The 14,563-nt window shown below is 41.0% G+C and overlaps 1 protein-coding gene across 1 annotated transcript; it reads left to right on the top strand.

Annotated features, from left to right (window-relative positions):
* Nucleotides 1–4,132: 4,132 nt before the first annotated feature.
* Nucleotides 4,133–13,333, top strand: LOC310989739 (tripartite motif-containing protein 16-like protein; the record flags this gene model as incomplete). Its single annotated transcript, XM_083976886.1, has 4 exons — nucleotides 4,133–4,209; nucleotides 10,880–10,942; nucleotides 11,589–11,728; nucleotides 12,926–13,333. The coding sequence occupies exons 1-4, from the start codon at nucleotides 4,164–4,166 to the stop codon at nucleotides 13,331–13,333; spliced, it is 657 nt and encodes a 218-aa protein (XP_083833012.1). The 5' UTR covers nucleotides 4,133–4,163.
* Nucleotides 13,334–14,563: the final 1,230 nt, after the last annotated feature.

Here is a 14,563-nt window from a genome sequence, read left to right as displayed (position 1 = left end):
GCACTTTTAAAACATGTACGACGCGACTTCCACCCCCTCCACATAGTCCACATGGTCTCATTAGCTGAGGAATGACCTGTGGTGAAGAATAAAAGGTGCATTAACCCAAGTATTTTGCAGTATTTTGGGGGTTTACAACATTTATTTTACAGATACAATATACATGTATAACGATAAAATATGTACAGTTGATTAATATTTTACATAAAATAATATATATATATATTAAATGATCAACCCAGTGTTTCCAAGCATTGCTGGTGACAGGAAAGCTGTGTTTAATTTGTGATGTTTCAAACTGACGTCTCCAAATACATCAATATTTTCATTTCATTTCATTTATTGGATCTCCATTAGCACTAGCACATTAGCATAGCTATTCTTCCTGGAGTCCAAACTGTTCGAACATTATTTCACACAAAAAAAACCCAAAGACTTCAGACAAGTGTCGCTGTTTTTTTTTTCCAATTAATCGCCAAATTGAATTTATGACCATTTGGAGCGGCCCCAAAATCCAATGTGGTCACCACTGGACTATTAAACTGTATATAAAATGGTTGGTACTTTATAAACCATAAATACATTCACACAACACACAGTTTTGATTAGTGTTTCCAAATATTTCTGGATGGTGAACCCTGAGAGGAAAGCTGTGTCTCTTACTTTGACTTTTTCCCCTCTATACTTTTCAGATACTTTAATTTAAAGTAACAGTTTGAGGTCCAAAGACGTCAAAAGTGCATTATTTCACAATACATTTTTTTATTGCCTCATAACACCTCAGATTTAACTTGTGACCTTTTGAAGAACCCCGATCTGTTCATAAAATATTTCTAACAGGAGACTTCACCCCAAGTAGCTACTGTATTACAAATGCTATGCTATACTGATGCATCTGTTTTAACAAACTGTTGTGTGATATTCAAACTTCCTTACATGCAACCTGTACTTATAGTGGTATTTGATTGATTTATATTGTTGTTTTGGATGGGATGTTTTTTATTGAAATTAAAGGATCTGAACAGTGAATGATGCACTTTAGATAATAAACACCGGTTGTTTTCGGGGCCTTTGGTCTCTATCGCCGGGATAAACACCCTCACAAACACACACATGGACAAAAGGGAAAAGTGGGAAGTGAGAAGGAGGAAGCAGCTGCCGCGTCAATCAGAGGAGACTCCTCCATCCCAGCAGGCCTTCACAGATTACAGCCTCACACTTATTGTACACCCCCCTCCACCCCCAATCATGCCATACATGTCAGCATAGCACCATCATGTTAACGTGTAATGAAGTAACACGATAGGACGTTTAATGGCCCCGGCTGGGTGGTAATGCACACTAGGAATATTGCATAGTGATCTATACTGTCGTGCATAGCGCCCCTAAACACACCCAGAGGGAGGGGGGGTCACGGCACAATACTATTTAAGCCCACTCACTGACAGCAGTAAGCAGCAGGTGTTGAAATTTGTTTTCATGCCTCACACGGAGCAGATCTGGTATTATGAGGAGCCGGCGCTAAGCGGGTACTTACGCTTCATTAAAATTCCTCCTCTAATGACACTGAGGCTCGTTCTCTTAGTTATTTCCTATTATGTTGTATCAATCAAGATGAAGTCAATTAAGGGAACCCTCCCTCCCACTATGCCCCCGCTCTCCGACCCAGAGGTCCAACACAGACACACGACCCACTGCCTAAAGGAGGACGCCACTAATTCCCAAGATTTGAACATAATCAAAGTCTTTATGACTTTTCATTTCAGAGCTTTTCTCATTCATTAAAGTCTGTGGTCGTCGATAACAACAACAGTTTTCTGCCTTTTAATCTGAATCATTTCTGACCTACTTCTACTGGAGTATTTCAATTTTACGCTACTTTATACTCTTCTATAATTCAATTCAGAAGTGAAATTACTTTTTACTGAAATTAGTGCTTTGAGGATTAATTGCAAATCAGGATTATGTTGCAAAGTAACATTTCAATAAACATTAAAATGCCACTTACATTATAATGTGCAGATTAATCTCGCAATATAAATCTAATAATATGATAATAACTTGGGCCTGTGTGATGAGAAAATCACATTTTTTACTTTATTTATACATTTTGCCCCTACTGCCTCCGATTCTGGAAATAAAATCATAAAAGAACAGTTATTTTTAACAAATTTGTATATTTGATCTTTGAAGTTCGAGGCCATTCATCATCTGCAGCTTCCTGCTTTTTGTCATGTTTGCAAATGTTATAATTTTAGTTTATTGCAGAATCATACTGTACGTTTTCTGGACTGGTAGCCTAAATGCTACAGAGGATAGTTAAACAAAAACAAGTGGGAAAAAAAAGACTTGAATATCTTATTTCTATGTTTCTCCTGCACACAAGACATGGGTCAAAACAGGTCTTCTTCACATCAGTTCAGAAAAGATATTCGATTCAACTTACGATGAAGACTCAGATTCGGGTCTTAACCCAAAACCACATCCTCTTTTTAGAGTCTATTAGCTCAGGAGATGGTGAAAAACCTTTATGTATTTATCTATTTACTTAGTACTCCTCAAAACAAAAGATTGCAAAGTGCCTTGTGAAACATTAAAAACTGCTAATATAAAATCATTTGTCAATAATTAATAATAGTTAACCAAAAAACAGCTTTTTACTTACCAGTCTTGCACACATTGTTGTTTAGGTACAAGAAAAGAAGTTAAAACACGTCCTCTGAGCAGCGCTCAGCATCTTCAGGGTCAAACCAACTCCAGTGACTCGGTATCGGAAAGTGATGAGGAGCTAGCTGGTTAGCATGCTAGTAGAGACAGAGAGAGACAGATTGTTTTCCAAAGCTGGAGCCAGACCTTAGTGAGTGAAAGAGATTAAGTTTGATGCTAAAGAGTTGTTAATGCTAACATTAGTCGCGTAGCAGTAGTAGGCTAAGCTCCTGAAAAATGGCAACAATGAAGACTGACTCATAACTAACACATGCCATAGATGTTTGATTAAAAGTAGCTACTTGAGACGAGAAGACTGAAAGCAAATGTCAGCAACATCTATTAGCTACATATCTGACAAGTTGTCATTTTGAATTTCTGGCTGCTAGCTCTGCCAGGTCGCTCTCACAGCAGCGGCTGATTAATGGGAGGATGACGACGGATACCTGGTGAGGAGCTGGCGTCCATCTTGGATCCTGATCCTGACTTTTCTCCAACTCTCCGAGCACAAACTAACGAACACCTTGTATCCATCACAATCATTCAGTGCATTTACATGGACTTGAATATCCCAGATGATCAGATTTTTGAGTCCTATCCCATTTTTAAAACATCATATCTCGATTTCAGAAACCAGGATACGCCATCCCGGTTTTGTGAAACCTGGTTGTGCTACCTGGTTTCTGACAACTGTGACTATCTTCACAGGTGCAGCCAAGTGACGTATTATCAGAACAAACATGACGGCGGCAAACCGTTCATACTTTTGGAGTATTGTCAAAAACCAGATAGCCATTTATCATGTTAACAGGATTATGAATGACTATGTTCAACTAAACGCAGTATCCCGAATATGATAACCAGGATAACCTACTCAAGTCCATGTAAATGCACTGACTGAAGTTTAAGTTTTAACAATTGTTGAAACTCTCGAAAAAAAAAAAAACCCAACTTGATGAACTAATGCATCAAAATCTCAAGAAAATACTCGGTGAGACATCTGGGTGTCAAGCTTTGACCTGAACAATTTTCTGCACATTGCTCATTTAAAATTAAAAATTAAAAAAACAGGGGGAAAAAAACCCATTCATGACATCATCTCATATGAATGTGTTTGTCAGATCTTGCGGCGCACATGCTCAGTCCATGTGTATGCAAATGAGCAACAACACATACTTGGGATATACTGGGTATTTGCTTGTCTCCATCCATCTGATCCCTGGAGGGGATCAGGAGTTTCATGTGACAGGACAGGAGTAGGATCCCTAACCCGTTAACGTCCAACCAAAACTTATGCACATTCTTTCCTCCCCTGCTCATTTTACCCTCCTCCTCCTCCTCCTCTTCCTCCCCCTCCTCCTCCCCACTCATTTGGGAAGTTAATAAGAGAGCGAGAGACCAGAGAGTCCAGAGACGCTCAGACAGACACCACTTGTCACAAGAATCTGACCCGTTCGATGCCAACCAGCACCAAGGGAATCATGCCTGTACCCAAGAGAGCAGGTAAGAAATCACCTGAGTGTCTGTGGGCACCTGGGAGGGAGCTTGTTACGTTAAAACATCAGGCAAATTAGAGGTTAAATTAGATTAAACTTAACTTAATTGTCATTGTGTGAGCACAAAACCAATCAAATGTCGTTAGTGTCAAACCAAAGGTGCAAAAATAGTGTGATTTAGTAGTGCTTAAAACAGAATACGACAGTATTAAGTGATGTAAAGTTACAATATACAGAATTTACATATCATATGAGACAAAAGCTTCATTTGTTTGTCATTAATCACTGACATTAAATAATAAACTTTTTACTTTAGTTTAAAACAAAATATTGAAGTTTAAATCTGCACTGTTTGTAATTTTTTTTTATGATTCTGTAACTCAATTAGCTCCATCTACAATAAATAATTTCCATATTTTATTGCCCAGTGCCAGACGGACTCTAAAGCTTCTAATTCCTCACAGTTTTATTTAAACTTTTTTTATTTTTTTCAAATGCATCTGCAACAGGATATTTCATATTTAATCTGTTTTATGTTTTTGAAACAGGAAATGATCTATTTATGACTTTTAAAATGATGGTTGTTCATTAGCGGTTTATTTTCTTCCCACATTTCACACATATAGTGCGTCAGCGTCTTATTATAACTACACACATCACTCAGATGCACCGGACCGTATTTATTATATTATTATTTTTCATCACATTCAATGTGTCACATCTGAACGCGGCTGGACTTGACTTACTGCCTGTCACAGTGTTTTATCATGTGTTTAATATGCTGTTTATTGCATGTTGTTAAGTTTCCTCGTGCTGACCGTCCCTGCAGGTCAGAGCCGAGCCAAACATCCCTCCTCACCTCCGACTCTCGTCTCATTAATCATGTCAACGAAGTGCATGACAGCGCCTCAGCCCGGACGGTTACGGTTTCTGCTGCGCCTCCTCCCCGTGTTCCCTTCAATGTCAGTCAGACCTCTGCAGTTTCACAGCTCACATTTCTGCCCATCTTTCTTGTTCCTGTGTCTATACGGCTACGCCATCGCGCACCTGTCCCAGCATGCTTCACTCTCTCCCTCTTCTCCTCACAAATTTACTCCAAATGGAAATCTACTGTACCACCGCTGCACCCACCACACCCCCTTTTTGCCCCTTTTGGATAATACTAATCCATGCTCAGTGTTTCTCTTTCCACAATAGCTTCAATAACTCAAGACAAACCAACATCCCCAGATCCACCACCTCCTCCCAAAGTGTCACTAATCCCTCCTCTGGCAGCCGCAGTAATGAAGTGTGAAATGCTGCACAGTAATTCAAGTCCCAAAATGTAAAAGCCCCATCTAAGTTTTATTTATGGCTCTTTGATTGTGACATTATGTAACACACAGTGCACCCACCACCACTCCCTGCACCTGCACCACTGGGCACCATCAAAAGTTGACTTTGGCACTGCAGCCGAGAGATACAGTGTCATGCAAAAATTTGGGCACCCCTGGTCAAAAATTCTGTTAAAGGGATAGTTCAACATTTTGGCAAATTGGCCCATTGCAATAATCCCTATAGAGCAGAGCCGCGAGCTGCTCAGAGCTACGCTACGGAGGCTCATGGGATTTCTTGGATTCCCTCATCAAAGTCATCAAATACACAATCCAACAACTCCAAAACGCTCTGGTGGATAAGTTATGACCTGCACATTCACCACACTATGAGATAATAACAGAACGTTACCAGACAGAGTTGTTTTAGAGGTAAATGCAGAGACACATGCCCACAACGGGAACGTGCATCAGCGGTTTTGCATGAATTTACCTCTAAAACAACTCTGTCTGGTAACGTTCTGTTATTATCTCGTAGCGTGGTGAATGTGCAGGTCACAACTTGTCCACCAGAGCGTTTTGGAGTTGTTGGATTGTGTATTAGATGAGTTTGATGAGGGAAACCAAGAAATCCCATGAGCCTCCGTAGTGTAGCTCTGAGCAGCTCACGGCTCTGCTCCGCCGTTCTAAAAACAGCTTGCACCGACAATTAAAGGTAACGAACCTACTGCTATGACTATAGGGATTTGCCAAAATGTTGAACTCTCCCTTTAACTGTTCACATTAACAGAAATTTTGAAAATTTGGCATGCCACTGTACTGTAGTTGATAATAATAATAATAACCCGATGTGATTGGCTAACGTCAGCTGCAGAGAGGATGATAAACGATGTAGATTTGATGAGGAGGTGCAGATCGGTCTCCTTCCTCTCTGATGTGGGGACACGGGGCGTCCGGCCAGGCACCAGAGGGACGAGGCCTACATGGACCAGCGCCACCTCCTCTCTCCCCTCTGATCTTGCTGCCTCAGTGGGATGTCTTGAACTTGATCTGCACAGATAATGTAGCTCTGTCCCACTGGGAGAGGAATCTATGGAGGTGGAGTGGAAATAAAAAAAGGCGGGGGGAAATGAACATCCGGCATTGACCTTTCTTGCCATCATCTCTTTTAAAAGGGATGAGAGTGTTTTGTAGCTCCATCTTAAGATCCAACGCAGATTTATCAAACTTTTTTTTCATCATTTTGAAGTTTTACTCAAATCCAGCTCCGTTACTTGTCAGATTTTTTTTTTTTCTCCTCTTCCCTGAGAAATACCATCTTCATCCAGGTGTATTCATCCATTATTCCGGCCGTGATTCATGGAGGTGTCTTCCCTCCTTTTATGGTCCCTCTTCTGCTCTTAAATATTTTTACGCCTCACACCTCAATCTCACATCCCTCTCTGTCTCCTGCACGTCTCTATTGCCGCCGTGTCAACTCATCAATCTTTCAGAGTACCTGTTTATCTCTGCCGAGCTTTCCTGTTGATCCCGCTGAGCATGGACAGGCATCCGGGGAGGAGGTGAGGGGTGGGAGTAGGGGGGGAGTGGGGGGGTTTTAACCTCCATGGAGCAGCTGTAGTGTGGGCCAGTGTCCAGCCACCCAGCACGCCTGTCATCCAGTTTGATATCTCACTCCAAGGTTGTCGGAACATCTTATAAATTTCAAGATGGATTTATTTGCAGCGTGTCATGTCTTTAATCTCCCCCCTCTGTGATTCCTCTTAATGCCCCGATGAACCCGGCACGAGGGGTTTTCTTTCATCGTTGCCCCCTCGTCTCTCCTCCTGCTGTGTTCCTTTAATCATGGACGGAGGGGAGAGAGACAGATGAAGTGATCTGTCACCAGCCTCTTTCTGCTACACCAATTTCCAATGACGACTGCACCTGACCTTCACTCTGCTCCTCCTCCTCCTCCTTCTCTGTCCATCTGCTGCTCAGCGGTTTTTCTTTCTTTTTTTTGTGCACATGCATCGACTCCTCCTCCGAACTAAAATCTGGTCTGACACTGGATCCTAAGCCTCAGTAGGGTCCAATTAATATCCCTGCATGCCCGAGCAATTATCAAATTTTCTGGGCTTTACGTGGCTTCACTCAAGTAATTGTCTTCAGTATAATAGTCTCCCCTCTCTGTAACAGTAACACTGTGTATTCAGGCTGCAGAGGAGGAGAGAAGCTCCACATCTCCTCTCCGCTCTTTATAGCTGCAGTTAAACCAACTTCAGCCCGACAGGAAGCATTCAGAGAAAGCAGAGGCCGGCCGTTCCCCTGAATCCCACCCACTGTTTTCAGATGTGACACACACACACACACACACACACACACACACACACACACACACACACACACACACACACACACACACACACTCTGTTTGTGTGTCCTGGTCGTCAGGCTGTAAGGGGGATGGGGTCACGCAGGGAGGACAGGTTGTGTTTCCTCAGGCTCAGACATGTGTGGACCACCGCACCTGAAAGAGCCGACGGTCCTCGTCCTCGTCAGGCTGTGAGATCAGACATGTCAACGCCAACGACAGTCACCTGAAAGAAAAAGACGTTCAGTCCCTAATTTAATGATCTCCACAGGAAACTGGGTTACAGGGTTATAAATATAAAGAGTAGGGTTGTAGAAATGAAGATAAGATAAGATAAAATAAGTTAAGATAAGATAAGATAGCCTAAGGCCTAGACATAAAAAAAAAAACTCTCCTTGTACTGTAAGTGGGAAAAAACAGAATATGTTAACTAACGTGTATTTTATTATGACTGCACAACACAAAATGCATGCACAATAATTAGATTAGAGTTAGATTTGATTATGGGTGAGGTTTTCATATAAGTCCTTTTGGGTTTCATACCTCCCCTTCGCACATCCCAATCATAATAATTGTTCATACTATTTTAAATGATATGTTAAAGAAGAATTATTGTAAAGAAGAACAATCTAATCACAGCCACATTGTACACATTGTACTCCATTTATGTTATTTTACTGCAGTTGCCTACTTCACCTGTACAATACATGATGATGTCATCGTGATGTACAGTATGTTAGAGGTGCAGCCATCAAATATGAGTTCACATTATTCAAATTGGCTCAAACAGACAATTTTACTTTGAGTGCATTTTGTTAAATCGTAAACATTTTTGCAGTGTGGTGGTGCCACTTTTATGAAAGCATGATGGGATCTGACTACTTCCTGAATCACTGATTATTTCCATAGTCAATTTGTTTTGGTGAATCTTTGACGATGTTCACATCTTTCCAGATTTAACCCTGATTGTCCAAGAAAGCCGTCCGCTTCAATATACCTACTAATTATAACAATGATAATATGGGTCTTAACAATAAAAAACAAAACTGTAGGAGGCAAAGAAACAACATATTGGTTTGAGTTATGTTAAGTTAAGTTAAAAAGTTGCAGCTTCCTGCAGGAAATCGCTGTTAAAACCAGAAAACTGATTTGTACACACCCACTTATATAATATATTTTGAGTAAACTTCCAAAAGTACAGCAACTGAAACACAGGGAACAGTTTATCTGTGATATTTCCACTTGATGTAGTTGTGTGCTTATAAAAAGCGACGTCTCAGGTTAAATAACTGAATTAATTTGAGGCCATATTTGTCTGTACAGAGAGTATATGTGATATTCTGAGGGGGGGAACATGCTATTTTTAACATTAAATTGGTAAAGTATGGAGGAAAAAACTGGTGGGTAAGATTAAGTATAATCAAATATGTCGAGAAACCATGTTCCCGAGCTCGCTAATGCATTTACTTCACCGCCATGAGCCGTAAGGAAATCAGTTAGAAGCAGCTTTATATGGATCCAGAGGAAAATTGAGGCTGTTTTGTCTAATTCTGTCGACGGCGAAGAAAAAAAAGCTCACACAAACCGACCTGATGGTGGTGGTGGTGACGTAACGGTCTGATAGGTGAGTAAGAGTGATGAGGAGCTGGTTGTCTGCGTGAAATCTGAGAGACGACGGTCGGTAACACGATGACCTGCGTAGACCAGACCGGCACCACCGAGTACCCCGAGAGTTTTTCTGCGAATGTCAGAACAGAAGACACATAGAGAGTGACTCAGAGACTGGAGGAGGAACAAACAAACGAACAGAGATTACACACCAGCCCACAACATGACAAACATGCCCTGGGCAGTGTGAAATAACACACACAGCATCACACACACATACAGAGAAAGTATATTCTTAGACCGAGACTCCTGCTGTCAGTCTCCGTGATGTGTGTCCTGAACAAATGTATGCCCGGTGCCTCCAGATTCCTTATGTTGAAACCTAAACCTCGAGACCGCTGCGGGTGGGGAGAGAGGAACTTGAACATGAATTAGTGCTGACTGAGCCAACATTGCGCGAATAACTCCTCTGTGATGGAGCGTATGTTGAGAGCAGCCGCAGGTGATTTAGTGTAGATGAATGGCAGCCTGACAAGAGGCCGCTGATCAAGGGAGGAGGCTGCGGAGAAAGATGAGAGGGTTTAAAGTAGCTGGCTGGAGTTTACTTGTCAGTGCCATCCCTGACTGGTGTGTTGTTGTGCATTTCATTTTGTACAAGAAGACACTGGCAAGACGAGGGATCTGCAGCGGAGAGAGGCCATAAAGCATAGTAGCCTCCCCAGTGTCACACACACACACACACACACACACGCAAGCTGAGCAAGATGTTGGTGAAATAACACACTGACTCGTTTTCTGTTTTCCAGGGAGAAAAAACAATGCTGCTCCAGAAGGTAAAGAGCAGGATGAAGTTCCGCTGTTGTTGTCTTTTTTTTATTAATCTAAACTTAAAGGGATAGTTCGTAGTTTTAGCAGTAGGTTCGTTACCTTTAATTGTCGGTGCAGATCGTTACGAGACAGAGTTGTTTTAGAGGCAAATTAATGCAAAACCGCTGATGCGCGTTGCCTTCAGGAACAGTTTTTCAGCAAGCAGTCTCTACATCTGCCTCGAAAACAACTTCGTCTCGTAACGTTCAGTGATTATCTCATAGCGTGGTGAATGTGCAGGTCACAACTTGTCCACCAGAGCGTTTTGGAGTTGTTGGATTGTGTATTTGATGGGTTTGATGAGGGGAAACCAAGAAATCCCATGAGCCTCCGTAGCGTAGCTCTGAGCAGCTCGCGGCTCTGCTCCGCCGTTCTAAAAATAGCTTGCACCGACAATTAAAGGTAACGAACCTACTGCTATGACTATAGGGATTATGGCAATGGGCCAATTTGCCAAAAATGTTGAACTATCCCTTTAAATATGATTGGCCTTCCTGGCTGATTCTCATTACAACTGTTTATGTTTGTCAACTCAGAGAAGCTGCCGCCATATGAGCCAAACATCCCTGAACCAACCACCAGGGCCGACTTCATGAAGTGTAAGACTTGTTTTTTTATTATCTGGAAGCTGCGTTTTAAATGTGGATCAGAAAATAAAAACTTACACAATATCTACTTCCAATTAAAGTAAAACCATTTCAAACTAATTGTAAATAAAGAACAACTGTATGGAGTCTTTTCCTCATACTATACTATAGGATAAACATTATGAGGGTGGCAGCTATGTTTAAAATGCCTTTATATTAACTTCCATACTCATTCCAATCTCTGGCTTTACCTCTGATGTTTTCATATCTCTATTTGTGTTAATAAAAGACTTACAGTATATTATATATCACAAAACTTACATTTGTCGCATGGGTTGTATAATATAATTGTTGTTTGTACTGTATATATTTATATAATGTTAATTTTATCTGTTCCTAAGGACCGTATGTAATTCATAAACGTAATTTATATAGAGTATATTTCATGACAAACTGCAGCTCAAAGTACTTTACAACAATATTTAAGATTATTCACAACAACAGACTTGATGAGTCAGGAGAAATGAGAAGAGATGAGTGCATGAATAAATTGTTAAATATTACTTTTTTTCTTTTCTGTTTATGTTCATCCTATTTCTCTCTTTATGTCATCTCTGTCTCTGTTTGTGCCTCTTCACCTTCACTTTCTCTCTCTCAGACTGGTTCAATTTCTCTCTGGACGATAAAACTGCACAGAAGCTGTTGTGGATTTCAGAGGGCGGCTCTAAAGTGGCTCGTACGTCCGATGCAGTCTGTCCGTACCCCAACAGGCCTGAGAGATACGAGCACTCACCACAGGTACGTCTGAACCTGGACCAGCTCACCTGCACCAGGCACAAGACACAAAGGTTTAGAACAGAGGGTCAAACTTATTTCAGTTCAGGGGCCATGTACAGCAGAATTTGATCTCAATTGGGCCAGACCAGTAAAATAATGACATAATTATGTGTAAAAAGAAAATTCTTCAGTTTGTTTTAGTGTAAAGAAGAACAAGTAGCCTACATTATGAAGATATTTATAGAACTATCCTTTTACAAAATATTAATGTAACATTACCAGACTTGCTTCATGTGTCGTAATGTTACATAATGTTACATGATTATCTCATAGCGTGGTGAATGTGCAGGTCACAACTTGTCCACCAGAGCGTTGTGGAGTTGTTGGATTGTGTATTTGATGAGTCTGATGAGGGACAGGCGACCTGTACCGTTCACCTCCATTGTGTTCACTGAGCAGCTCACGTCTCTGCCCCGCTGATCTCAAAACAACATGCACCTACTGCTACGACTATAGGGATTATGGTGATAGGAGAATTTGCCAAAATTGTATTGTGGAGCATCCAAAATTTTTTCAATCAATTTTATTGGTGAAGCAACTCCAATATACACCGATATATGTATATATACAACACTTTAATTTACAGGCCGCTTATTAAGTGATAATGTCAAGAAATAACAATTAATTGCTTTTCATGCATTTCATTCTTTTTTTTTGGAAAGCCAGAATTTTTCTCCACCAAGTCAATTGACCAATATTTCTGGGCGATTTCTACACAATCAGTCGTTATTTCTTGGCTATATTTCTCAACATTACTATGAAATTGACCGTTATCTCTAGGCCAATGGTTCTCAAAGTGGGGTCCGGGGACCCCCAGGGGTCCTTGAGAGGGTTAAAGGGGGTCCCCAACAATTTTTTTTACAGAAATTTCTTGAATCTTTTCCAAAATTTGAACATATATTGACTAAAAAACGTCTTGGAACAAATATTTGTGTAGGCGTTTGCTTCAAAATTTTGTCCAATGGGGGTCTGTGATCTAATTTGTGTCAAATTAGGGGTCCTTGATGTAAAAACCACTGCTCTAGAGTATTTCTAGGCATTATGATGTAATAAATTGTTATTTATTGGGTATTTCTCGACATTATCACATGATAATAATAAATAGTTACCAAACTGCATTGACCATCTCATCACTGGCTCTCCTGCTGTCTGCCCCAGGTGCTGTGTAAGGAGGGGCTGCTGGGGCACCGGGGCTACTGGGAGGTGGACTACGACGGCTGGGTGGTGATCGGGGTGGTCTGCGAGAGCGCGCCGCGGAAGCCCCAGGACGGCGCCTGCGGCCTCGGGGAGAACGGCGTCTCCTGGGGCGCCGGCTGGTCCGGGTCCTGCTACCAGGTGTGGCACAACAGCGAGAACGTGGACGTGCCGCTGCCCAAGACTGCCACCATGGGCGTGTACGTGGACCAGCCGGCGGGCATCATCAAGTTCCTGCTGGTGGAGGGGGAGGGGGCCGAGAGGGAGGTGCGGCTCATCCACAAGTTCAAGGCCAACGTGCAGGAGAAGGTGCTGCCCGCGCTCTGGGTCGGGACGAACTCCTACTGTCTGCTCCGGAAGAAGGATCAGTGATGTTTTATTATAATTACATTGTTGTGTTATAACTCCTTTAAGTTGTTGTAGTAGTTCAGGAGGAGGTGGGGGCGGGGGGCTGTGTAAATTTAAGGTGGAAAGCTTGAGAAGTTTAGGGGATCACATGACATCTTTGTAGACTAGGGATGTTACAATTACTTGTTTTCACAATTAATCGTGGTATTAAACAATTAACCACAATTATTTAATCGTAAAGATTCCTAAATACCGTTACTTTCCGAAAAAGATTTTGTCGGAACTATATCGGCAGATGTGCGCCAAAGTAAAGGAAAATGCACAGATACTGGTCCAATTACCTAGTGTAACACTTAATTGATAGGAATTTAAATGTTAATGTGCATTTGTAATTAAAAAAAATTATTAAAATAAACTTAAAAATTTGGTATAGATGACAATTAATGACTTAAATATTTCAAAAACTTCCCACTGGGGATTAATAGCTGGTCTTATATTAAAGGGATAGTAGCATTTTTTTTAAAGTGGGGTTGTATGATCTACAAATAGCCCCTAAGTACTTATAGCCCTGCCCAGAGATTTACAACATACATTGTTGTGAATGGACCCAAAGAAACGGCCTATTTTCACGGCCTAAAAGAGGTTTTACGTGAAAAAAAATACACAGTTCCATTGTTCGCTATAATATAATTTTTTCCAGCCCTTCAAAGTGCAGGAAAAATGCTACTATCCCTTTAAGAGCTTAGTAATGTCATTACGTATATTTTATCTATATATGATTTTACACATTCATAGTGTTGTGAAATGTATTAACGTTTATTAACCGTGATAATTGTAATACCATGATTATTTTTCTGACAATAATCGTACCAAGAAAATCTATAATCGTGACATCCCTATTGTAGACTGTGCATGAAAAGAGCTTATTTATTTCACATTATACCAAAAGATGTGTTATTATTATTTTATTTCCTAGTGTGTGTATGATATTAATGTATTTTATCTAAAAGTTGTGTATGTTTTATTACACACAGGGGTTTGGTGTGTTATTAGAGAGCTTGTTAAAGTTAAAAGCCTATATATTTTTATGTGCTGATTCTAGTCAATAAATTAAACTATTATGTAATAACACTGAGGCTGCGTCGTTCCTGCGTGATGCTGCACATCGTCCTCTCCTCACCTGCTGCACCGGTGGAGCAACGGCGCCCTCTACAGGACTCACATAGACAACACTGCACAGATGAGATGATCAAT

This window comes from Trachurus trachurus, assembly GCF_905171665.1.
Source record: "Trachurus trachurus genome assembly, chromosome: 8".
Lineage (NCBI taxonomy): Eukaryota > Metazoa > Chordata > Actinopteri > Carangiformes > Carangidae > Trachurus > Trachurus trachurus.
This window is presented reverse-complemented; position numbering and strand designations above follow the sequence as displayed.